This window comes from Pelodiscus sinensis, chromosome 1 (genome assembly GCF_052426305.1).
Source record: "Pelodiscus sinensis isolate ZL-2025 chromosome 1, ASM5242630v1, whole genome shotgun sequence".
Classification (NCBI taxonomy): domain Eukaryota; kingdom Metazoa; phylum Chordata; order Testudines; family Trionychidae; genus Pelodiscus; species Pelodiscus sinensis.
In genome coordinates, this window is record NC_143052.1 from 186,454,039 (window position 1) to 186,481,407 (window position 27,369).

The following is a 27,369-nucleotide window of genomic DNA, read 5'->3' on the forward strand; positions in this document are numbered from 1 at the left end:
TGGTTTTCAGCAAGAATAGAATACACACTGTTGGGATGAGAGATATTTATCTGTTTAGATTTTATGAGCTTAAGAGGAGTAAGGAGTTGATTCTTAAGTGGGAAAACATTTAGGCTATGTTTAGACTACAAGCCTCTTTCAAAAGAGGCTTTTATGAAAGAATCTTTCAAAAAAGCTTCTTTCGAAAGAGATCATCTAGACAGCAACCAGTATTTTTGAAAAAGAGAGCCGCTTTTTCAAAAGAGAGCACCCAGGCAGACTGGAAGCTCTTTTTCGAAAAAGCACTCTTTGAGTTCAATAACGCCTTTTTTCGAAAGAGCACTTAAAAAAGGCGTTATTCCTTGTAAAATTAGATTTTTTGTAGTTGAAAAAACTGCCATGTTCTTTCGATTTAAATTCAAAAGAACGTGGCAGCAGTCTAGATGCAGGTGACGGTTTTTTTTTAAAAGTTCACTTTAAAAAAAAATCCTGTAGTCAAGACACACCCTCAGAGTCCATTGTCTTTTTCCATCAATAGCACCTTAGGAAAATCATATTTGTTTTTTTGGATTTTTCTCTGTGTTTAAAGGATCTTTCTTTGGGATATGCCCAGAGAATCTGATCATTAGAGTTTTTATTATGGGGTAAGGAGTAATTTACTAAGTAATTTATCCATCTTCCTACTCAGACTTTTCTAGCACTGTAGAGAATGAGATTTCTCTCTTCAATGTATCATTTCACTTTTATTATACCTGAAGGGCCAAATTCTGCCCTTGGATGTACAATTCCCATCTTTTGAAGTTAGTAGAAATGTTTTTATATTATATTTCCTTAAGTGTGGAATAGAGGAAGAAGAGAAGTAGAAATTAGGAGAAATTAGGAGAATTCCCTCCCGTAACTTTAGGTTTTCTGCCTGTAGGATGACTAGGGGAGAAGGAGGATTCATGTTTATCCTTTTCATATTTACTATGTCTTTCTTTCTATTTGAGGAAGGATTATGTTTCCTTTTATTTCCTTTCTGAAAAGAAAATGACTTTTTCTTATTCTGGGCACTGGGTTGACTGGGGGTGGGGGAAGGTGACAAGATGTAACCATATGGAAACTCGACCATAAGTAGCCTATGGATTACAATACCCTTTAGATAACCAGTGAAACTAAGTCTTGGAGAGAAGTTCTTCTGATGAGTTAGTCTTAATTTAAAAGAGAAAAATGCTTCAAGGGCTACTGTGGAGAGTCATGGTCCCCTGCTATGTACTGTTTGTAATATTCTCCCAGTCAGGGACTAGTTTATGACTACTTGGACTTCAAATCAGTTGGGAGAATTGTGGGTTTGGTATGGGCTTGTTTTCTGGGAACCAGAAAATTGCAGTCAGAATCAGAAGCAGCTCTTGAGGTATTTAGAATGTAATTAGATTTCTGTTGTAGTATCGATCACTCCTGTAGCCTCAGACACTGATGTTCTTTTCCTCTAAAGACAGAGTTAGTGGTACTCAGCTAAATCAGTCTCCTGAGGTCTAAAGGCAGTGGAATTGGTATCATTAGTTAATTCATACTGTTAATTCTGAGTTGAAGGGAGGATTGCACTCATGTTAACACAGTAATTCATACTCACTCAAGGCTTGTGGCTTTTTAGATTAACATAAATAAAGGAACAAATTCTGTCCTCAGATATGCAGATCAGGAGAAACCCATTCATGCACATCTGAGGAGAACATGGAGCTCAACCTATGATTTCCAACAGAATACTGATTGAAAAAATTAATTTGCCCAGCTGCTGAGAGAAACAAAAGCCCAGTTCTCTACAGGTCTGAGATTTTCAACTTTTATTCTCTCCATTGGTATGTCAGAACAAATTAAATTGCTGTGCAAAAGCAAAATTAAAAACATGGAGTTCGCTAACCATATAACTCGTTGCTTTCCACATTTGTCCGCTATCCTCTACCTCAGTTGCAGGGCAGGTACCTTGCCTTCATACTGGTCTATAAAATTGTTCAGACTGTTGGTACTATACAAATAAAAACTAAACCATACTTAGGAAAATAAATGGACACAACCATTATGCAGCTACTTTCTTACTGTCTCTTGGCTTGCTCCCATCCTTACTGTGTCGCCTAGTTCTTTGCATGAATTAGTCAGTCCTAGTATCTCTATCTGTCTCTAAAGAAAGGTCTCTCTGTTCATCTGTGAGTCTGTTTATTCAAGAACCTCCTTCTAAACAGTCAGAGCTAGAGCACCAAATTTGTTATGAAGCTTTCTCTTCTCCTAACTTAAAGCAAGGTCAGGGTTTGGTTGTGCCTGGAATTTGATAGTTTTCCATATCGTGGAAAGTGTAGGACCAGAGAGAGGAGGGACATGAAAGGGAGGGGCATAAAGAGAAGGGATGCGATTCTGAGAGTGGCCACTGTGGGGGAGTGAGCACAGGAAAGAGCCATATTGCAGTGGCGACTGGGGGCAGCTGCACCATCAAGAGAGTGGCCAGCAGGGCTAGGGCTGGCCATAATCTCAGATTTATAGAGCACTGGGCTTCTAAGTAGCCCCTCTGCCCCAAACTTTTCCCCTCAAGCCTGTGCTCACGTGTGGGGGGGGGGGGGAGGGGCAGGAGAGGAGGCCCCTGGCAGTCAGGGGATTGAGGGAAGACAGAAAGGCCCTGATGACTGGGGAGAAGATGGAACCCCCAACCCTGAGCCCCCTCCTCAACCCCCAACCTCGCTCTCGCACCCCCCCCACACACACACACCTTCAGCCTCCTGCTCTGCCCCTCCACATCCCCAAGGCCCTGCCCTGACTCCTGCAGCCCCCACACCGCCAGCCCCCTGCCCTGAAGGACTTTTAGAAAACACCAGGTAAGTCTTCTAGTTTACAATATAATTTTAAACTCCTGCTGAGTCTCCCCTTGCAAAATGCATTACTGCCTTAGTTAATCTTATCAATTCATTTTAATCATGCACTTTTTGGCTAGCACAGAAAACACAAAGATAAGAGTCTTGGAGTGTGTATATCAGTGTTTTACTCACCATGAAAGAAATTATCCATGAAAGTATTAGTAATTAGTTTATATAGTTTGTTCCCAGCAGGAAGTCAGCTCTCCAGGATAAATGTGACCATAGAATCACTTAACATATTGAACCTTGAATTGGCTCTGCTGAGATGCTTCCACTGCTTTGGTCAAAGTTTTAAGGTGTTTTCAAAGATTATGATGCAAGCCATTTATGTTATGTGCTAAAGTCCACCATGTGTGCAGCAGAGCATCAGTGAGTTATGAAACAGTATTAATTGATTACAAAGTCACTTGTCAGTTCCGTTGGAATCACTGTAAAAATGTACCACCGACTGAGACTAACTACTACCTCATTTTAATTTGAGGCCTAATATAGGGATGTTAAATGGTTATCCATAAGCATTTAACCTTACTGGCATGTTTACTGGCAACTGGTTAACCTGAGAGTAGGAACAGCCCCAACCCATGGTGGTCTGGCCAGCAGGACCCTGGAAGCCGTGCATGGTGGGGCCAGAACAGCCCCTAGCAACTCAGTGCAGCGGGAGCCAACACAGTCCCCGCTGCTTCCAGCCTCACCTGTACACAAGCTGGAGCAGCCACTAATGCCCAGGTTAGAGCAGCCCGGCATGTCAGGGGTGGGGCAGGAGCAGTCCCCCTGCCCACAGACAGTGATTAACTGGTTATTAACAGTGATTAACTGGGGGGAGGGATAGCTCAGTGGTTGTGAGGATCCCTAGACTCCAGGTGGGACCAAAAAGGAGGGGTTCAGTGTGTGGGATGCTGGGGAGTGGAGTGAGGATGCATGGTCTGGGTGGGAGGACGGGTGAAGGAGTGAGATGGGGACATGATGGCTCGGCAGGAGGAAGGGTGGAGGAGTGGTCTTGGAGTGGAGGTGCAGGGGCTGGGGAGGAAGTAGGGTACAGGAATGGGCTGGTGATGGGGTCTGGATGAGAGATAGGGTGCAGGAGCAAGCTGGTGTGTGGGTGCAGGGTTTGGGCAAGTGCAGCCAGGAGATTGGGGTACTTACCTGACACCACTCCCCGAGGGAAGAGGTAGCTTCAGCACCCGTCCTCTATTCCCATTGGCCATGATTTCCAGCCAATGGGAGTAGTAGGGGTAGAGCCTGCTAGTGGTGACACAAGTGGCTTCAGACTGGGGCAGAGAGGGAATAGCAGTGCACAGAGCTGCTTCCTGCACCCCGCCAGGCATAGGCACTCGGGCTTTCATGTCTGCATACCAGAGACCTGGGCTTCAGCCCTAAATCTAGTTTCATAATCCAGCCCTGCCTTTATTGAGGTAGGCTACATCTACACTACTGAGTCTAAGATGAGGATGGGAAGAGGGGTGGTCAAAGCAGCTCTGAGCCTGACTTAGGTAGTTAACACTTGGGGCTTGTCCAGGGTGATGCACTCTATGAGTGTGTGATTTCTCAAGTGCACAAATGTATTGTGCATTTATTGGTTCATGTAAATCCTGCTAGCGCACTTTAGCATAGTGCTGTTTGAAACAGTAGTACATAAAAACACACTAGGGAACCGTTAGTGTGCACCAGCAGAGTTTACATGGACCAATCCATGTGCAACACAAATTTGTAGAGTTTAGAAATCACATCCTAATCGAGTGCAATGCCCTTCTGTGGAGAGAAGCCCTACACTGAGACCAGCAGGGCCTTAACAGAGACTCTTACTTTCTTCTCTGCTGGGCTGCCTGCTCCACCTGGAAGCCTCTGCCGACCTCACAAGTACTATGGCCCTTATTGCCACAGGCTGCCCCTGCACCAGCCTCACAGTCTCACCTTCTGCTGTCCTCTCTTATAGCCCGCTCAGGAGAGGACAGGCCATGCAGCAATCTTGAACCCTGCTGGAGTGAGGCACGTGGCTTCGTGGCAGTTCCAAATGCTGCATGGCATCTATTGCCTCCTGCAAGCTCTTCAGGTCCCCAAATACAGTGTAGGTCTTTTCAGTTACTGTATACTCCTCCTATAGGTCCTCAGAGGGGAAGACACTGTCCTGCCTGGGGAGTCCTATGCAGTTCAAGTGCTGCTGCATGCCTTCTCTCCTCTTGTGTTGTGAGTGAGGCTCATGAATGTCTCCTCACCTTTCCCCATCAAACTTTTAAAATAAGGTCCCTGGGGCTGGGGTTGCTCCTGTTCTTACTTTATCCTTTTTAAAGGCAGAAGCTTGGTACAGGCAGGTAGTGGATATCTACAGAACTTCCCTTGTGAGGAAAATATAGGAAAAATAGTGAAGAAAAAGAAAACGAGAAGGGAAAGACGTTGTCAGTACAGCAGAAGATCAGAAGAGACAAGGTTTTGGGAACTTCTGAAGCTGCAAATTCAAATGATCGGTAGGGACTTTTCTTTGACACCCCTTGATGGAAAGAGCTCTCAAAGATTCTGAAAAGGTACCTATCTCTTGACTACATTTTATATAACTTCATGTTCTGGTTGCAACTTGCTTCCAGAGAGATTTCTGATTTCAACAACATGCCACATCACGCCACCCACTGTATATTGTATCCCTTAGCCTGCCAACTCCATTCCCCTTACACAAGTGCAGTCTGGGTATGGCTTTGATAGGAATTACAGATCTTTGGATGTGGGGAGAAGAAAGGAACAATCACTTCTGACTCCTGCCTCCATACAACATTTCCTTCGTGGGAAGAAGAGTTCTGTTTGTTCCTAGTGTGATTCAGTATTGCAAAATCAGTTTGTGTGGGGGTGGAAGCACTTCACTCATTTGACAAGTGGCGAATCAGCCTGACAATGGCAGTCAAACAAGAGCAGTGCTATGGAATCTGGTTACAAAGATTCACACCAGTTTCTACAATGGTAGCAGATGGTTTTTCCATAACTTAGTGAATGGTGAGTACCCAATTCCATAATTAATATAAATCAGGAAAGACCTGGGAAGTCGTATAGGAAACTTTATCGTGCCTGGAGTTTCTTGCAAAATGTTTAAGGTGGGATAAAGTTGCTATTGAAATGCAGGCAGGAGCCTTGTGTCTATAAAGCAAAGCTCTTAACAGAGGTAAACAAGATAGAAATGGATATTCTAACAAAAGAAATCAGAATGTACAACATGTTCCATAGTGGCATGGAATACAGAGTCCAGTGCAATAAAGAATAAAAGAGGGGATTACGCTGGCTGTAAGCAGATGGTATATACTTGCCTCTTTTATCAGATTCATAAATCTGGGTCCAAAACGCCATGGCTTGTGTCTGTGGCACTGCAGGGAGCTGACAGTCATTTGGGAGGCACGCTGGGAGGCCACTGCAACCATATAAACAGCATCATACATCAGAGCTGCTTCAGTCTGCATGAAAAACAGAAGGGGGTTTTTTAATTTACAGCTTTCTTCTCCTTACTCTTTTATCATCTCAGAATAAACATCCCATTCTACTTATGAGAAATTAGGGCTACTTTTTTTTCTGAGACTCCCATATGAATCCAAGGTTAAAATAAAGAGACTGGCCTTGTTTCTTAAGCCTTGTATTAATTTTTGCTATGAGGTATTGCTAAGGAAAATATTTAACAATCAGATGGAAGAGAAAGGAAGTGATGTTTAGTGATTAAAGCACAGGAACAAGGAGATTTCCATTTTATTCCCCTCTCTGCTATACATTTCCTGCTGTAGGAAAGTCTTTTGGGTTAAAATTTTGACAAGTGCATTGTGTAAAATTTTGAAAAGTGATTTAGGAGCCTAAGTCCCATTTTTAGAAGTTCCTAAAACTCAGATTTTTATAAGTTTTTGGATTCCTAAAGATGAAGAAATTTGCCTAGTTAGATTTTCAAATCCTGCTAATTATCTCTCTATCATCATGTGCCTGGACACCTTTAAAATATGTCCTTTAGTCTCCTAAATCTCATTTAAAAATCTCTAGGATTTAGGAGCTTAAATGTCTAGTCACTTTTGAAAATGGGACTTTGACACTTTTGAAAACTTTGCCCAAAGTGTTACTATAAGTCAATGGGACTTGTGTCACTGACAGATTTTTGAAAACTCCACTCTTACTTTCTGCCACAGTTGTCCTTTTATATTAAAGAGGGGTGATTTTTTTACTCATCTCATGGAGATGTTGTCAGAATTAATTCATTAGTATGCAACATTATTTATTTTAAAAATACTGACTAATTCAGAAATAAATTTGTGACAAAGAAAAAAATAATGACTTGCAGAGGAGAAACTGTACTCATTTATGCAAACTACTACATAGCTAACCCATCTTTTATTCTTTCTCTATGGTGTTCCTTTGGGAAATTAACAGATTTGATTCTTTGTCTGTTTCATTTACCTAAGTAAATTACAATGGCATCAGTCTTATCAGCGCTGGAAGCTTTTCCTGGCAATCAAATGTGATCCAAATATACCGACTAATCTTAAACTACTGAGAACAAGGAATCACTCCTGACACCTAGTCAGACTCTGCACCAAACATAGCTCCCACAATCAAAGCTAATAAAAAATGTTATAAATGGTGAGATGCAGGAGGCAGGAGCAGCCATACTGTGAGACAAGCATCTTAAAAAGTTCCAAACAGATCCTTGTGACTAAGACTCTAATCCAGAGTCCCACAAAGTCAGTGGAAAGACTCTCATTAACTTCAATAGGCTTTGGATCAGGCTTGAAAAATGAGGCTGACTAGGGCAAATTAATCTAGGGTTTGAATCAGTTTCACAAGAGTTACAAAATTTGGCCTAGAGAGTTTGAGGATTTCTGGTGGAAATGCTTCAGTGCAGATCTGTTTGCATCACCACTATAGTCATACCATGCCATTACTCCAAAATAAGATGGATATATTGTTTGTCTATGACAGCACCTGTTGGGTATGAAGCTGGAAACACTTGATCAAAGTTCACTGCTTTATAATTGTTAATATTCATCCATCTTGCTGTGTGACATTGAGCAAGTCACTTGTCCTCTCGGACTCTATCTCCTCTTTTGACTTTGTTTGTTTTGTCTATTAAGGCTGAATCATGTGGCTGCGCTGAGGAATGAGAGGGGCACTTTGCTCTGCTATGTTGATCACTCATATTGTGAATAGCTGTGTAGGGGAAAAAGTTGCTTATGTGGGACCGTGACACTCCCCGTATTGTACATGTGATCAGAAGTGAGTGGAGAATAGGTCTGGGCTGGCCAGCATAGTCCCTCCTCCTCCCCCAAGTGCCTTAGGAGAATACATGCAGTAGCCAATATAGACCTGATACTTATCTACTGGAGCAACTGGGAAGCAGATTGTGACTTAATCCCAATAAACACCCCAAATACATTCCTGGAAATGCAGTTTGAGTGGGGAAAGGCTGCACTGATACGAGAGATGGTAAAATATTGATGTGGATCACTGGTATGAATCTACAGCATTTCAAATCATCTCTGATGGTAGTCGATGGCATATGTGAAATGACTTGGTTTGTTGTTCTTCAACTTCAGTAACCACCAGTCAATGAAAAGGCCATACATTATATTGTCATGGGGTGAGAACTGTTTTCTCACCACTAGGAGTCAGTGTTAATATACTGCCCTACCAGGGTAGTAGTGCAAGCTTCAACTGCTGCCTATGTTATACCTGTTCTCTAGGTTTCATAGTTCAATAATAATTAGGATCATCACAAAAACATTTTTCCTGGCTGCTAGCTAATGTGGACTCGGGTGAGCTGATATTTTGTAAAAAACATGAAATAATAAAAGGCTCCTCTGCATTCACAACAAATGAGTGCACCAACACATTTCTAAAAACACTTAAAAAGCAACAAAGGCCCTGTAGCTCCTTAGGCCATGTCCACACTCAGGGGTTTTTTCGGGAAAAGGCTACTTTTCCCGAAAAAACTTCCCCTGCGTCCAGACTCAAGCCACGTTCTTTCGAAATTATTTCGAAAGAACGCAGCTTTTCTTTCGATGGCGGTAAACCTCATTTCACGAGGAAGAACGCCTTCTTTCGAAAGCTCCTCTTTCGAAAGAAGGCGTTCTTCAATGTAAAGAGGCCGTCTTCGAAAGAGAGCATCCAGACTCGCTGGGTGCTCTCTTTCGAAAAAGCAAGCCGCTTTTTCGAAATTTCTCCGTGCAGTCTAGACGCTCTCTTTCGAAAGAGGCTTTCGAAAGAGCCTCTTTCGAAAGAAGCCTGCAGTCTAGACATAGCCTTAGAGACTAACCAAAAAATATATAGATCATATCATGAGCTTTTGTGGGCACAACTCACTTCTTCAGATTAATATTAGAAAGCATAATCATTCTCCTGATGATGCACAACTTGTCCTAGCTTCATTGTTTAATGAATTACAGCAGTATTGTAGCTAATGGAATATGTAAACTTGCTATATATATTGAAAGTAAGCACAGCTGATTAGCAATCTTGTCTGTTTATATTGTTTCCGAATAGTAAGACATCTGAACAAACTTGGACATTCGGAAAAGGAAGGTTCTGTTTAATAAAAGAAGAGATCTAAACTCTGTTTTCTTAGAACCTAGTCCTGCAATCAGATGTGTATAAATCAATGGTTCTGCCTGCACATATGCCTTTGCAAAACTGGGGCTTTAGACTCTAAGGGCATGTTTACACTAGGAAATTATTTTGAAATAAGCGTTATTCCTACTGGAAAGCAGGAGTTATTATTTTGAAATAAGCAGCCCTTTATTTTGAAACAACAGGCTTGGTAGTGTGGACACTCCACTTATTATTTTGAAATAAGGACTAGTCGACTATCCGATAAGCAACTGCTTATCGGATAGTCGACAGGTCACTTCCCCCCTCCTCCACTTGCTTCCTCTATCAGAGAGTATGTTTAGACTATATGCCTCTGCCTACCGAGGCATGTAAAATAGGCTACCCAACGTAATCAATGAAGCTGGGATTTAAATATTTCCGGCTGGCTCAGCTGATTGTCGGCACAGCACGCGAGTTAAGACGAGGATCGGTCAACAAGGGAAGCCTTTGTCGACCGCTCCCTTATGCCTCGTGAAACAAGGTTTACAGGAGTAATCAACAAAGGCTTCCCTTGTCGACCGATCCACGTTTTGACTCGAGCGCTGTGCCGACAATCAGCTGAGCCAGCTCAGCGCAGCGGCCATTTTTATTTTAATGAAGCCGGGGATATTTAAATCCCAGCTTCATTGACTATGTCAGGTAGCCTATTTTACATGCCTCTGTTGGCAGAGGCATGTAGTCTAGATATACCCAGAGGCCACAAGAGAGATGGAAGAAGAGAGTACTTCAAAGCGACAGTGCCTCATGGAGCCTGGGGTGCCGGGCTCCGTGCGATGCCGCCACTTTGAAATGCCACTGTGGCATTTCAAAGGGGCAGTGCCACATAGCTGATCCTGAGCTCTGTGCAGTGCCATCCCTTTGAAATACTGTGGCGACATTTCAAGGCAGTAGTGCTGCATGGAGCCCGGGATCAGCTGGGGAGTCCCCATCTGACCCCTGACTCCATGCAGCATGCCAGCTTTGAAATGTACAAGAGTTCCCAGGAGGGGCTCTTGTGCATTCCAAAGAGGAAGCTCAGCATGGAGCCTGGGTCCAGCGTGGGACTCGAGTCCCGCACTGACTCCAGGCACCATGCAGGCACTTCTGCTTTGAAATGCTCTTGTACATTTCAAAGGCGGAATGCGGAAGTATCTATTGACTAGTTGAGTAGTGGATGGAAATTCCATCAACTACTTGACTAGTAAATTAATTGCTAGTTAACATCCCTAGTGTAGACCAGGGCTAAAGTCATAGGGATGCAGACAATATCTACTCTACTCCATCTCGTAGATTTCTGTAAGCACTGCAGTAATGCTTAAATGAGAATTTTTTAAAAAATGCTAAGGATCATTGGCCTGGGATATTCTCTATAATGATTAGTGAGTTTCAGAATTACATCTGAAATAATTTTGTAATGAAGTCTGTTCTTAACATGAATTGAATGATGTGGGCTGCAGCATAGAATATTTTTTGTATGCTGGAAAAAACTGCCAAAACCTAGAACCTAGTTTGTTAGACTTACTCAACTCAACTGTTTCTATCTTTCCTTTCAGTGCTTAGAAGGGCACTCCCTCTCCCTCCCCTCTCCTGCCCAATTTCTCATCAAGATACCTTTCACTTATCACTAAATTACATCTTCAAAGCACGAGTGCTGCTGTAGATGATCAGAATGGAGAAAGAAGGCACTTTTCAATTTAAAAATGCTATTACTAGTCTACAAGTACGGTATTTTTCCTTGCAGATTACTAATACTATACCTCTCTGGAAGTTTTTATCTCCTACTATATTCATCACATTCTGAACCTTCTTAGAGAAATGAGGCTTCTTCAAGTGCATTTGACAAGAGAGATAAATGATAAGTGCAAAGCATCCTGTCCTGGTGCATTGTAACTCATTTATTCATGAGAGTGTCACTGGTTGTCACATGGCTAACCACAACATTAGTTAAAGGAACAAATTCACTACCATGGATAAGAAAAGCAAAATAAAATAAAATATTTAAAATGCAGGTTTACTTTTGAGGATTCTCTTCTAACATTTGTAAAATGAAGTTAATGGAAAAGCAAATGGGAAGCTTCTACTTCTGCTTAAACTTGGTCAGACTTCCAACAGCGCACATAGAACTCTGTCTTGTATTCCTGCTCAGGAGACTATTCCCATTAACTAGTTACATAAATAAGGGCTGCAGTAGTAGGCTCATAATGCTTGGGCAGATGTTGACCACCAAATTAATTTTGTTTCCTAAGTGTCTTCCTTTGCTGCCCCCTACTTTCTTCACTTCTACCTACCCAGATAAATATGGGCGACTAAGAACAAAACTTATTTGTTTATCCTTAGATTGGAAATTGATTTACAAAGTCCTTTGGAGCCATCTGTTCTAAGTTCATGCTATGGTTATTCACTTACTGTCATCATGCCATCTAGGAGACCAGTTTCTGGTTTGGGTGGTGCTTGTAACCTTTCCATTGACCACTTTTCAATAACTGATGAAACTTGTGGATTGTCAATGTTGAGCAGGCGAAATCCGGTCATGTTTACTCCACTGTATCTGTAGGGTTCCAGATCTAATGCAAATAGATCCTAAATGATCATTTAAAAATAAAAACAAAATATTTTAAGATGTATTATTTTAGAGCAAACTGTTTGTCAGTTATAATCAATGCTTCTCAACGAAGGCTGAACTCTGCACTTTTTGTCATTTTCAATTAAATGCTGGTGTATATTGTTTTCCTTTGCATCTCTTCCCTCTGCTGTCTCGCAAGCACTAGTCACACCTGCATTTGTGTATAGATTTTTTTTTTAAATAAATCTCATATCTGGTTTCTTGGAACATAATAATCAGTTCCCCATAACAGCACTATTTAACAAGCAAGCTGAACTTCAGTATCCGATTTTAATTTGTCAGTCTTCTCATAATGTTACAACTACAACAAGCCAAAATGAAGTAGTTTTTGGCCAACGTTAAGTGTACTTTTCAATCCCAGGAATGAAAATTCTAGGTGTGGAGAGTTTCTCCTGCCTTGCCAGCAACAAGTAACTTGCTGTCACCGTGCCTAACATATGTCAGGCCAGTGCATAGAACTCTATGGCTATGTCTGTACTGCACTGTTTTATGCAAGAAATATGCAAATGAGGTGAAGCGTGGCATATCGCCGCACCTCATTTGCATAATTAATGAGCGGCTGCTTTTTGCGCAAGAGGTTTTGCTCAAAAAGGAGCCATCTACACAGCTCCTTTTTGTGCAAAACCCCCCTCTTGCGCAAGAGCCATTCTTCCTGAAAAGAATGCTGAAGAACGGCTCTTGCGCAAGTCTGGGGTTTTGCACAAAAAGGAGCTGTGTAGATGGCTCCTATTTGCACAAAAGCCTCTTGTGCAAAAAGCAGCCACTCATTAATTATGCAAATAAGAAGGGCTTGCCGAATCACGGCAAGCCCCGCTTGCCAGCCACGCTGTCCAGCAATCTGCACATGTGCAGATCGCCCAAACCCAGCTCTTCTGGGTTGCAGTCTACTCGCCACAGGCGAGTAGATTGCATTATTTGTCAAGCCCTGCAAATGATGCACTGCAATATTCCACGCTTTGCCTCATTTGCATATTTATTGTGCAGTATATACATAGTCCCAGTGTATTAGACACTTGAAGTTTATAGGGCAGGAAAATAATGGCTACTGTAAGTGACAATTCTGTGACACTTTTCAAAACTATATGTTGTGCGGTAAAAATGAGACTTGTTTGCTAGAGATGAAGTTTTTTGCATTTCAGAAGAAAGTCTTGCTGATAGCAGCAGACCAGTGAAGCAACAAACGATCAGGTTGTGGCTGTGTACTGACATTACCTGTAAAGTGTCAACATTTACAATATCACAGCGATGTCTTGCTCTGAATGTAGAGGTCTGCAGGGGTACAAGTGTAGTGATACGCTTCAGATACTATAGCTTGCCAACTGTCTTGTAAGTATTGACATTATAAATTTGAATGAACTAATCTTTTACAAAGGAGAGAAGACCATAGTGTTACATATTTTTGGGAGGCAATTAGGGTAGATTGTATGGAAGGTTTTTCTAGATTCCATTTCAAGTTCTAAACATTTAGTACCTGCAGTTTTCAGACACACAATTTTTTTCAACCATTGCAACACATTTGTTTAAATAACTTAATCGTAGCCAGGCAGACGATGAAATTTTTGGGTGTAAAAAGGACAAAAATAATAATAATGCTGTAAAACTTAGAACAAAAATTCAATTTTCTCCAAATTTCAGTTGTGTTGACGTACCCCCAGATTTCTCTTGAGTACTCCTAAGGGTACTCCTACCTCTGGTTGAGAAATACTGGCCTAATCCACCACAGCTGTTGCCCTACAGTTGAAGGACCTTGACTATCTTCTTGCTGCATAACTGAGAAAAGCAGAGCAGAAGGAACAGAAAGAGAATAATTTTAGAGGCCCTGATTCATCCAAGTATTTTGGCATGTGCTTGACCCTCATTAACTTGGACTTAATCACATGCTTCAAGTTAGGTAGGTACGCAAGTTCTTTTATGATTAAGGGCTGAATTAAGCACGTGCTTAAAGGCTTTGCTGAATTCTGGCATTACCAAAACTGTACAGAAAAAGAGATAGGGCTTCATCTAGAGGACAAGGGTTCAACCCCAAATGGGGAAGTTTGGATTTGCTCCAAACATGAATTTCTGTTCTCAGGCCCATTTCTATAATTGGCTAACTCAGAACCCTACACCTAATCATCGGTTCTCTGCCAAATTTGGAGACATTTTCATCCAGACTTAATTGTTTGGCTTCATCGCTACACAAAGCACTTTCTCAAATGTGATTCTGTTAATGGGTATTTCATTTTAATTATTTTAACAAAGCAAAGTAAGAATTAGTGGGGGAAAGTATTGGCCAGTGCTACAACTTCAAAACCTTGGCTCCTGAAATAATAATAATAAGTAGTAGTTTTTTAGGGTGTGTCTAGACTACACCTCTCTGTCGGCAGAGAGATGTACATTAGGCACATTGAAATTGCTAATGAAGCAGGGATTTAAATATCCCTCACTTCATTAGCATAAATATGGCCACCGTTTTTTTCGAAATGGAGCTTTTTCGAAAACAAGGCAGTCTAAACACGGATCTGTCGAAAATAAACCCTTTTTTGACAGATCCTCTAAACCTCATTTTTTGAGGAATACACAATCTGTTGAAAAAGGGTTTATTTTTGACAGATCCTATCTAGACTGCTGTTTTTCGAAAAAGCTCCTTTTCAAAAAAATGGCAGCCATGTTTATGCTAATGAAGCATGGGATATCTAAATCTCTGCTTCATTAGCAATTTCGATGTCTTTGATTTGCATCCCTCTGTTGACAGAGGGACACAGTCTAGACATAGCCGTAGTTTTTTTAACTGTAATGGTGACATTCAAAACTCAGAGGGAGATGCAAGTTTTCAGCTGTCTCCACTGAAACAATGTTATTGGCAAAACTCTCAGTATTTCTTACCAGTGTTGTAAAAAAGTAGTGATAGTATTCAGTCATCATTCCCATGGAAAGAATCTGTTGAAGAAAATCAAAGAGTGAAACAGACTTTCTAAATAGCCTGACTTGTGGTACAGGTTGAACTTCTCTAGTCCAGCAGCCTCAGGGCCTGATGCATGTCAAACCAGAGAATTTGCTGATGCACGCAAGATCAGTATTGTCTAGCAGCATTACCAACACTTCCACTGCTTACTGGGTTCTTGGAAGTCATTGACAGGCAAACTGGAGCTAAAGAAGAGCACAGAACACTGAGAGCCAGGACTGGTGGCCGTGAACAAACTTTATGGGACTGCAAGAAACTTGATCACACCTATGATAAATGGATATCTGGCTAACTAAAATCAGGTCAGACTACAGATGTTGTTGGACCAGAGAGTGCTGGACTTAGAGAGGTTCAATCTGTATTTACAGATAAGGATCATGTCTACCTATCCCAAAATAAAGATCAAGAAAATGGCCATAATAAACAAGAGGAAAGACAGAGTTAATGGGAACCATGAGTGTTATTGTGAGGATTTAATATCTACATATTTGTCCACAAGAAACTTCACTGAGGCTTTGCCTACACTTCCAAGTTTAAAGCACTGCTACAGCAGTGCTTTAACACAACTGTGTGGTCATGGCAGCAGCACTGGAAGAAAGCTCTCCCAGTATGCTAGGTAAACCACCACCACAAGGGGAGTAGTTAACAGCACTGGGAGCCTATTTACACTTATTTTTTCACATCCTTGAGCAACAAAGTTACAGCGCAGTAACTTGCCAGTATAGACAAGTGCTGAAACTGCTAATTTATTTCATGTCCATTTCTGACCAACTATGCAACGGTAACCATTTTCATTTGCTACTGAGTGATGAATTTGAATGGATAAAATAGATATGAAAGATTTTGCACCCTCTTTGCTAATCCCCTAAGTCATCCATTACTGAATAAACCTATTGTTCAGGTAAAACCCTTTTTAAGGGAAGGATCACTGGCCAGATATGAGAGATTGTGTTGAACATGACAAAATCATTCTATCAACCTTTGATGGCAGTACTTAAAATGTTAAGTTAATATGCCCTCCATCTGGAAAATGGCTTTATGAGCAATAGGTAAATGTGGCCATGAAGATGAGATGAGTTTTTGCTGAGTTGTAATTGCAGTTGCCAGTAACTTGAAACTAATAAGAGAGTTGCAGAATCAAAAGGCAACAAATTAATCCACTTATTTTAATGGATTTCCATTAACCTACATTCATATATCCAGGCTACATTTAGCACACTCTTCTTATACACAATGTCAAAGGAGGATTTTATGAATGCACTGAGATGGTGTTTAAGATGCCTATAATTGAGTGGGTGCCATAGATGAAATTAGTCTAGTCTTCTCTGTGTAGTTCCCAGGTGACACGTGTATATCCCAAAAATCTTGATCACAACTGGCACTAATCAGTACCTTGGCTTTTAAGTGCAAGAAAGTGTCCAATGACTTTGATGGCCAAATCCAAAGACAACTGAAAGCAATAAAAGCATTATCCTTGAATTAGGGTACGTCTACTCTGCATGGCTATTTCAGGATACTGGAAGTACCCTGAAATAGCTATTCCACATCTTAATTATTTTGAAATATTTTTTGAAATAACAGGCACTATTTCGGCATCCCAGTAATCCTCGTTCCACAAGGGTTAAGGGATATCTTGAAATAGTGCATTATTTCAAAATTTGGCCCTGTGTAGATGTGCCAAATTTCAAAATAAGCTATTTCAAAATAGATTCGAAGTAATATGTAAGAAATTTGTGTAGCACAAATTCCATATCTTATTTCGAGTTAATGGTGCTGTGTAGACGAAACCTTACTGGGCTTCAAGTCAGGCCATGAATGTGCATGAAGACTGAACTCTTCTATCATTCATAAAGATAGTTCTTTCAAGTCTAAAGGTTTAAACACATTTATTCATCAATGGCTTGCACCTTTTATAATTATTTATATCTGTGCAAAATAACATTTCACACCTGAGTTGCACTACTGTAAAATAACTATATAATGTTCAGGGCAATGGCAAATCAATTTCACTATCAAGTTGTAAGGGGAAGCCTGTGCCATTAATCAAGCACAACTTGTTAATTAGGGACCTTTCATTTTGATTAATTTGCTTATTTATTCTAAAAATAATCCCCTCTTTATAGCAGGTTCACCTAGTACTTTACTTATTAAAGGACAAAATGAAATGCCACAAGAAATTTTTAAAATTTCCTGACATTTCTCTCTACAAAATAAGCAGGAGAATTTCTCTATATTGCTGTGATATCTAGAGCACAGGAAAGAAAGCCCACTGAAGTCCCCTTAAACAAAGGTGCACTACTGCAAGGTAGCTCTTCAAATGTGTCATTAGCTTTAAGTTTCAAAATATGTTTAGTAACTGGGTATGCAGTGGATCATCACAATGACTTCTCATCTCTGCATGCCTCCTTGCATCTCATTCCTGAGAACAAATACGGTTGTGTCATTGTATCACAGCTCCTAATAGACATTTGACCAGGTTACCAAAAGAGCTTTATAATTTAGCATGTGCTGCAGAAGATGGAGAATGGAGGGACTTTAATTACTCAAAAGCTTCAGAGGGGTAGCTGAGTTAGACTATAACAGGACATTTCTGTACCCAGATATTTCTGAGAAAGTTAACATGGCAACACACACACTTTCCAATAAATTCTTGGAATCTACTAGGAAAATGTTTGGTTCAGAAAGTGGAGGAAGTAACAAGGGGCAGATCCATTTTAGACTAGATTTTGACCATCAAGGAGGAAATGGTAGAGAAATTGAAGGCAGTAGGCTATTTGGGTGAAAGTGATCATGGTGATTTCGTGATTCTTGGATAGGAAGGAGTAAGAGTGCAGAATAAGGACAACAGACTGCAAAAAAAGAGATAATTTATAACAGTTTTCAAATATATAAAGGGCTATTATAAAAAGGACTGTAATCAATTGTTCTCAGTGTTCACTAAAGGTAAAGCAAGAATCAGTAGGTCTAATCTGTAGCAATGGAGATTTAGGTTAGCTATTTAAATGTTTTTCTTAACTGTAAAGGTAGTTAAACTGTTGAACAGATTTCCAAGGGAGGTTGTGAATCCCCATCATTGGAGTTTTTTAAAAACGGGCTAGACAAACACCTGTCAGGGATAGTCTAGTTTCGAGCTGGACTTGATGACTTCTCAAGGTCTCTTCCAAATCTACATTTCTGTGATTCTATGATAGGAATACAGTACTTTGACAGAGCATTATCAATGCTTGCTTGCATATTGCTTATTCATTGTCAGTGCTATTATTTTGTTTCGTGAGCATTAAGTTACTAATTAATCAAATAATTAGATGCATTACCACCACTCTATTTCCTCAGACTACGAAGATAAGCCTTATTAAATATATCTCACCCACATACCCTAGATGCTGAATGTTCTTATGAAACAAAGAGAGAACTATATTGTGTAAATCCAGAGTACAGTAACGCCAAAGATTTAAATCAAGCTATTTTACATTTACTCTGGTAAAACTGAGTCCAATACATTGAGTTACCCTTCTCTGAATACACACTTAGTGTAGAATTCGGCTCCAAATTTACACAAACTTGGAGAAATGCTATAGTCTATGAAATATTTCAATCACAAAATAACTCTTCTATTAATTTCACTTTATACCATCACACACATTACTAAAACTTTGAACAAATATCTGTCATCTTAATTAAGTGACGCAAGTGTCACTATAACCTGCTGACCAGTGTGTGGTACACGTTTCCCTGTGTGCTTGTTCCACAGCGGATGGAAGTTGTATAGCCGCTAGTTACAGTACCTGGCTCTTCAGCCTAAGGATGTTAAATTGCGGTTAGCTGGCTAATCAGGTAGTCGATACAATTTGTATCGACTAAACGATTAGTAGATAAGGGCCACTCTGCAGATTGCAGTGGGGGTAGCTCCTGGAGTCAGCTGGAGCTGGGACTCAGCACTCCTGGCTCAGGCTGGCTCCAGGAGCCACCGGACTCTTACTACATTTAAAATGCAGAGGCACAGTGTCCTGGACTAGTGTGAGCCCAGACTGCTCGGTGCTGGCTTGCGCCGAGTCCAGCAGCCCCTGTTCACAATGGCCAGGGCTGGCTAGAGGTAGGGGCTACTCCAACAGCAGTCCCTGCATGTGGCCTGCCCTGGCCACTGGTAACAGAGGTTGCTCTGGCAGCAACACTGGCTCCTGTCCCCCCCGTCTTGCTGCCTGTCATACAGAAGCAGCAAGGGGGCTAGCAAATAATTGAGTAGTTGACTACTCCCTAACATCCCTACTTCAGCCCAAGTTGTGGAGACCAATGCTCTTAGTTCTGGAAGCCCCTAGTTCAATCTCATGAAGGTCACCAAAGGTGGCAGTTGCCAGAAAATGAAGATTTTGCCTCATATCTGAAAATATTAGTTAGCCTAGAAGTACCAGCCTGCTCTCTCCCTGTCTCTGAGTCTGCTGGATGTAGAGACTCCTCGATGCACCTAGCATACACAGCCATAGAAGGTGCTCACTTTTCCAGTGGGGCACTGTGCACATAGTTGCAACCACCTAATGCTGTCTTAGGGCATGTCTACACTAGGAAATTATTTCAAAATAACTTAATTCGAAATAATTCCTGAAATAACAAAATTGAAATAGTGTGTCCCTACTATGGGGGAGCCTCAAAATTAGTCCGAGGCAGGCTCCGTTATTGTGGACATGCTACCTCGACTTATTGCCCCAGGAAGCACTGGGAAGTAATTACTTCAAATTACTCTAGGGAGTAATTATTTTGAAATAGCAGCAGTGGAGAATCCACACTATGGCTATTGCAAAATAGCTATTTCAAAATTATCATTATTTCCAGAGAAAAGCAGAAATATAGATTTCAAAATAACCAGCCCATTATTTTGAAATAACAGGCTTGGTAGTGTGGGTGCTCCACTGATTATTTTAAAATAAGTGGGGGTTATTTCAAAAGAACTCCCTAGTGCAGACCAGGGCTTACATTGCTCCTAAACCTGCCCCCATTCAAATGATATGTGGTATAAAGGTATTTTCAAAAGAGGTGGTGAGATGCACTGAGCATGCTCTGTGGTTTGGTTGAAGACTTAAACCCAGGCATAAGAGTTTGTCCAGCTGACTCATCTAATTAAGCTAGAGGACATGTTTTAAAGGAGCCACATGGCCAGAAAAGGAAATCTCCCCAGATGACTGTCTCTTTAAGGTCGCTAAGAGAGAAGGGGATCCCTCATCTCAACTTCTTTCCCCCTTGCTCCCAAGCCTACATGGTGATTTGGAAGGAAAGATCCCTTCACAATCATGGGAATTCCTCCAGCAGAGGGAGAGTAGAGCCAAAGCTGCTTGGGGTAAGACTATGCTGCAGTTGTGCCACTGTAGTGCCATAGTGTAGATGATTCCTACAACAAAAGAAAGGGTGTTTCTGTCAATATTTTTAATCCACCTCTTTGAGGGTGTATCTAGACTACATTTTTTTTTTAAAAAAAGTGGCCTTTTTTTGAAAAAACTTCACCTGCGTCTAGACTTTGATTTAATTTCTAAATTAAATCAAAAGAACATGGCAGTTTTTTCAACTGTGGAAAACCTCATCTTACAAGGAATAATGCCTTTTTTTGAAAGGGCTCTTTCCAAAAAAGGCACTATTAAATGCAAAAAGGGCTTTTTGAAAGAGAGCATCCAGACTGCCTGGGTGCTCTCCTTTGAAAAAGCAAGCCGCTTTTTCGAAAGAAATGGTTGCAGTCTAGATGCTCTCTTTAGAAAGAGGCTTGTAGTCTAGATGTACCCTGAGAGGCTATAACTGGGTTAGCAGAAAAATTCTTCTGTCAACCCACTTGGGTCTACTTTGGGGTTAGGTAAACCTAATTCCAGTTGCTCAGATCACAAAGTTTCCTATAGCCCTGAACGACATAGTTAGGTCAGTCTAATTTTTAAGTGTAGATCAGGTCTTAGAAAAATGGGACTAGGCTGCTACCTACCATCCAGTCATTGGGGTTTGAATACTGAAGTGGTAGAGTTTTTATCTTAAAACGAAATTTAAAAGTTTGAGTTCTATTCTCCTTCTTTCTCAAGCTCTTTTCTTACTGGAGCTATACGGGGAGGTCGAAGTAATGCCGGTAGGTAGTTTCTCACCCAGAGAAGATGTGTCCTAGAATAGTAAGCAGTGTTAAGGAGCCATGGAGCTCATCTTGTACCATCTCCCATGCTGCTAAGCACAGAACAGGATTTTGATCTTGCATAATGCAACAACTAGGCTTCGGAACTGACTGATAGACTGAGAAGGTGCCATACGGTATGTGTCTTACTGGGACCTGGGCAGTCGTATAGTCAGGATAAACTGTGAGCTGGTTAAGTCCCTTACAATTAGAGATACTCTAGCCAAGGAAAGTCTTTAAAATGGCATTTTAATGAAGTATCCTTTCCTATTTTATCATTGTTCCATAGAAGTTGTGTTATCCTGCACTTTACCAACACAGCATTTCTGATCTTCAACAGAGTCCAGCTGGCACAAGGCCGGCAGGCTCCCTCTCTGGCTCCACATGGTTCTTTAGAAACGGGACATGTCCCAGCTGCTCCTAGATGGAGGAAAGACCACAGGGGCTCCATTAGTTGTTCCCGACTCCAGTGCTGGCTCTGCAGCTCCTGTTCGCTAGGAACCTCAGCCAGTGAGAGCTGCAGGGGCATTGTTCAGAGCCAGCTGGCTGTACCTCTGCCCAGGAACAGCAGGGACATGTGGAGAGCAGCTGAAACCCCCTCCCATGCCCTGATGCCCAGTCTTGAGCCCCCTCCTGTACCTAAGTTCCCTCTCTCTTAGTTAACTGGAATTTTTGACTTACCAGCACCCACCACATATGCAGATAACAAAGCTGTTACTGTAGTTAGAGTGCTTACTACTGTGGCACATAGTTTTAGAAATCCTGTAAGAACTGAATGAGTTATTTTGCTGCTTATGACCACCACAGAGCTGAAATGACTATAGAAATCTTCATAAAACATTTTATGGGTGTTCTAAATCTTACTAAAAATATAGGCACATTCTGTAAACAATGTAAGAACAAAAAAGTGGGGGGAGAAGAGAATTTAAAATGAGTAGCTACAAAATCAGTCAGCTTGTCTAGCAGTAAAAGCTACCTCAGTTATGCTTAAGTCAGAAGAGTAAATTGCAAGTTAATATTAAAAACGTAACCAAAGTAGATAAGCCATGACACATAAAAAGAGTCTTCCGTATCAAAGAGACCTGACCTTTTCTATCTCTCAGGACACAGAATTCCCCACAAATTATTCCTATTGTATTTAACTTTAGAACAGTTGATCAGTAAGTACGGTTGGTCAAAAAATAAAAATTCTCAAAAATGTCAATATTTATAAGGGTTTTTTTAGGTTCTAGGTTAAAAATTAAATCCAGATTTCATGTTATAAACACATCTTCTCAAATTCTGACATTTTATGTGACATCTTCATAACATCTCTAACATTTTTGATTAAAAAGTAGATTTAAAAAAAGTCAATTTAAAAACAATGATTTTTGATTCATTAACCTTTCTGTTAAAAAATTTAAGGCAGTTCAATTAAGAAATAGTGAGCTTTGTAGCCTTTTTATTTCTAGAAAATTAAAATGTTCCTTGCCCAAACACAGTCCTCTTATCATAAAGCCCACTGTTTACTTTTATTTTATTTTACATGGACATTAAAGATTTCTTATATCTTTTAGTAAAAGAAGTTAACTGGCTCTGTCTGGCCAAAATTTCAACTCTCTCACTATTATGTCAGTCTTTATAATGTTGCCAAAGCCACATGGAGGTTAGAATCTCCACTGGCATGTAGATATGACAGAAGGTTTATAAGTCAGAAAGATTACATATTCTGTTAGCAGAATTTATAGACTGTCAGCAGAGTCACATAGGCCTTGCATGTTTGTAAATTTAATCTGCCAAATCATTGGTTTGAAGAGAATTAGACTGAGATTTTCAAAAGTAGGTTAGGTACTATTAGGTCTCTTTGAAAGTGCCACACTATAGACTCCGCTAGTGCAGCATGTTTAGTTTGTTAGTGCTCTCAGTTCAAAGTTTAAGAACAACATAATGCTATGAAGCACATACGCTTTTTCAGCTCAATTGATGGTTCAAGATATCACAAAATCTATTTACACAGGTGGTAGAATCTTATGCTCCATCAGCCATATTGCTCCAGTTCATGGAGATTATAAATTCTTTTGGAGGAGTGTTAGTCACATACTACGTTGTTTTGCAGTTCAGTGACTAACATATAATCATCTTTCCTCCACATCTAGAATTACAGCAAATATCATCTTCCTATCAAAAGACAATATAATGCTCTGTATAGGGGGAACAGTCCCTTCAGAGTTCCAGTTGGAAATTATATCTAGTCAAAAGCTCTCTCCACTGCTTTTGCTCTAGAGAAAATTCCAAGCAGCTACAAAAAAGGTTAGGAAACTGACCGGGGTTAGAAAGTCACACATTTTTCCAATCTTCCCAGATTTAGGTCTGAGAAGGGACAGCTGTGATTCTGACCAGTTAGTCAGAACATCTGGACCCTGTTAGGCTGGTGAGGGTTCCAATAAATCTACAGACTATCAAACACCAAGCATCAGATCTATAGAGCTATCCTGTAATCATGAGATACCAACCTGAATATAGACACCCCCACACATATTTGCTTCAGCTGTCTTTTGATCAGAGAAAGTGCCAACATATTTTTGCTTTTCCTTCATCTGCATTCCATAACAAGCCTGTCTTATAACCACCATTTCTCCTCCTCTTACAAAAGCTTAAAAATCCACTTGTCTAATTTTATCTCCAAAGCCTAAAGTTCATTCCACATCCTGGCTATTACTCCTTTTTCTGCAGTAGCCACATCCTCTCTGACTTCTTCTATCTTTCCCTCTCCAAGCCATTCAGTGTGCTATGCTGCTTCCTTCCCCATAGCTCTGACCCAAGGCACAGTCCTACTCAGTTCCCTTTTTCTTTCCACAATCCACTTCATGCTTGACTTTACTTCAGTTCTTTGCAGAGCATCTTTGCAGCCTGCTTCCTATCACTTTCTTCGGTTCTCTTCCCTGCACGCCATGATTTCCCACTGTAGTGCAGCCTTTGGCTACTCATGTTTTGTTGATTTTTTGTGCTTGAAATACTCCCCACCTCCACTAGTGAGACAGCTAATCTTAGTCACTTCCTTGGAACTGACTTTGTTTGCTTAGCCTTCCACTGCAAAACTCTTTCCTGTGTCATCTGTTCCTGCTGTTCAGAACTACCACTCTATGTGCCAAAAATAAATCAAAGCACATGACTTCCTGGTGCTTCCCTGCTGTTTCTCAGCTTCATTATATCTGATGTAGCCCCTATAAACCAGAGATAGACAAATAACGGCCTGAGGGCTGGATCCAGGGTTAGCTTCTGGTGGGCCCCCACAGTTTTATTTACCTGCACAGCTGCAGGTACCAGCTATCGTGGCTCCTATTGGCCACTGGAAGCAGTGTCCTGGTCCTTGGCACTTACTGCTGTTCCTGTTGACCAGGAATGGTGATCCATGGCCAACAGGAGCAGTGATCACAGCTAGTTGTGGCTGTGCAAGTAAATATAGCACTAGCGGCCTGTCAGGGGCTAATCATGATGAACTGCCACTATGTTATTTCCCACCTCTGCCCTAACCTGTTAGCCAACGTGCTTAGGCCTGTGTGGTGCCTTAGTGAAGACACTCTGTGTCTACATGGGCACAGGAATCTGCCTGTGCTGATCAGCTTGCAGGACTGGAGTCCTAATCCTACAAAGACTTACATGCTTTCTGCACTGAGGAGTAAACACACTACATAAAAATAAGCTGGTGCATACATCTTTGAGGCAATGGGGCTTTGGATTGCAACCTTCTTGGGACAGGAATTTTTAGGGTTTATCTTTGTCTGTATCTGGGGTGCTGTAGAAATTCACAGTACATAACAATACAAATGTTTTCTTTCTCTCTCTTTTCTCCAGCTTAGAATTTGAAATTTGGCGAGGTGCAACCAGTCAACCAAATTCTGCCCCATTACTCTGGTGTGAATCCAGAGTTGTTATATTGTCTTCAGTGGAAATAGTACAGATGCATTCTGATGTAATCTGTTTAATTTGATCCAGGAGGTTTTCTGGAGACACTTGAATTGAACAAGTCATTATGCACTTGGAAAATGATCCTTACATTTAGACATAAGGTTAAAAAAGTTGAAACTGGACGTATTAAAAATAATGAAATATTCCTTTCATCCCGGCAGAATCCAAAGTTGTAATTAAAATTGCAAATCATCTTTGCTGGTTCAACCTATATTCTCATCAGAAATATAGCTCAGCACATCTCCAAAGTGCTGTAAAACTCAGCAGAGCTCATATACTCTGTTGCTCTGTACCAACTTTCTTTGATAACAGATCTATAGTTTAAGCCACTTGAATTCCATTTTATTGTTTCCCAGCAAATGAAAACCAAATGGCATGATATCTTTGAGAATGAGAAATGAACATTGTTGGGTTTTTTCCCCTCTTACCTGCTTAAGGATTTCTGCTGCTGTTTCATGTGAGCAATCAAATATCACATAGAACTCCTTGCCTTTCTTCATCTCCTTGAGTAAAGGCCTGGCATCTTTATTCCCAGAGGGCAACTGACGGATTTTGATTTTAATGTTATATCTAGAAGGGGCTTTGATGAGCTCTTGCAGGCGAATTAGACCTAGAAAATGACAACCAATCATACGGTTGAATGTTCTGTGAAATGAGCATTTATAGCCACTCAGTCTCTTATCATTTCCAATATATTTCAAGCTGCCACCTATCTAAAGGTTAAGCTATTAACTTTTCATTTGTTATCTTTCTTGCTAGTATGGCTTATGCAGCTGTTTTCCTTTTGTGGACCTATTTACCTTGGAATCATAAAACACTACAAATAGGCTCGAATTTTGCTGGTATGTAATTCTTTCTTTCTCCCCAGTCTCTCATCATAAATATCTATGTTAAACAAAGCAAACCAGAATTGTGTAACCCTCATGTAAACATTCCTTTATGATTTCAAAGGTGGGCAAATAATAGGAACAAATTCAGGCCACAGCATATCCACCATAGATCATTTACAATCTAGTAGATTAGGATGAGTGGCACGTCCCGATATTTATTTGTAGGCCTTTCTGTGGTTATCACTCTAGTGCCAGAGTACCTTGGATTACCTCTGAGGAATGGGACTATCATTCATTATATTCACTGGAGAAAGTGAAGCATAGTGAAGGTAAGTGTCTTGTATAACATCAGACAGGAAGAACAATGCTGTTACTATCTCCTGATACTCAGTTCTGTGCCTTAACCACAAGACTATCCTGCTTCTCATGATATAAGACATTCGAGGCTTGATTTCCAGTGGCTTAAAAACTCAGGGTTTTTTTTTTTCCTTTTATTTACACCTTCAGCTGGGTGTAAATCTGTTCACTTTAAGTGAGGGCTATGCTGACGTACCTCAGTCGAGGATCTTCCCCCAACTACCTGCATACAGTACACTGCTTACTAGGCATCTAGCTCAGTAGAACTCTTGAATCTTATTTTAAGTGTGGTATTGCTTTCTCTTTCTCATTCTTCATGGACCTAAATTTCCTACAAAAACAGTATGCTGTACTTCTCCTGCGTGAAAGTAAAAAGAGTACGTGATATAGTGAGTACCCCACACTGGCCCTGCAAAAGATGAATTGGGCCAGGTGAGCCTAATGAGCTGATTAGTCTCCCACTGGCTTTCCTCACACTTGTCAGGAACGTGACAGACACAAATCGATGGGAGAGTGCTTAGCCATTGATCTGATGTGTCTTTACCAGACCTGCCAAATCTGCACCACTGCATCAATCACAGCAGTGCCAATTTAACTGGCAGTCTAGACGTGACTGTAGTAACCTAGTCAGGGAGCTAAGTCCCAAGAAAATGCTGAGATTTGGGAGGGAGATTGGCACTGCAGGCAAGAAGGAGAGACCGAGTGATGTTGTGCACACTGTAGAAGTGGGTGTCTCCCTCAGGAGCTAATCCCCACAGTGACCAGATGAAGGTACCAGACCGGCGTTGAGTGATGCACCTAATGGAGGGTTTCTACTTTTCCAGTTGTGGATATCCAGATCCCCAAAGCTCTGTTCCAAATGCTCTGCCTCTTTTTCATCTCCCCCCATTAGATTAAAAAAAACCCAGAGATTAGGACTTGTCAAATGACACCCAGCTATTCAAGCCAAAACCTGGACTGTCTGGGGAAAACCAGATGGGTGGCAATCCTAGCCCAGTGACAGGGTCTTAAAAAAATAATAAAAACATGAGATACAGACTAAGAAAAGCTAACAAATAGTAATTATGAAAATGAATCCCTCAGCAGGCCAGAGTGAA

At 40.9% G+C, this 27,369-nt stretch overlaps 1 protein-coding gene across 2 annotated transcripts in view; it reads right to left on the reverse strand.

Annotated features, from left to right (window-relative positions):
• The window catches only part of GRIK1 (glutamate ionotropic receptor kainate type subunit 1), a 209,240-nt gene that overhangs the window by 66,524 nt on the left and 115,347 nt on the right, over positions 1–27,369 (reverse strand). For both annotated transcript variants that reach the window (XM_014575046.4, XM_075910575.2), the window contains exons 4-7: positions 25,514–25,695; positions 14,926–14,979; positions 11,844–12,017; positions 6,149–6,292 (exon numbers count right to left, since the gene is read on the reverse strand). In XM_014575046.4, coding sequence (XP_014430532.3) covers positions 6,149–6,292; positions 11,844–12,017; positions 14,926–14,979; positions 25,514–25,695 — 554 coding nt within the window. The remainder of the gene's footprint in view (positions 1–6,148; positions 6,293–11,843; positions 12,018–14,925; positions 14,980–25,513; positions 25,696–27,369) is intronic.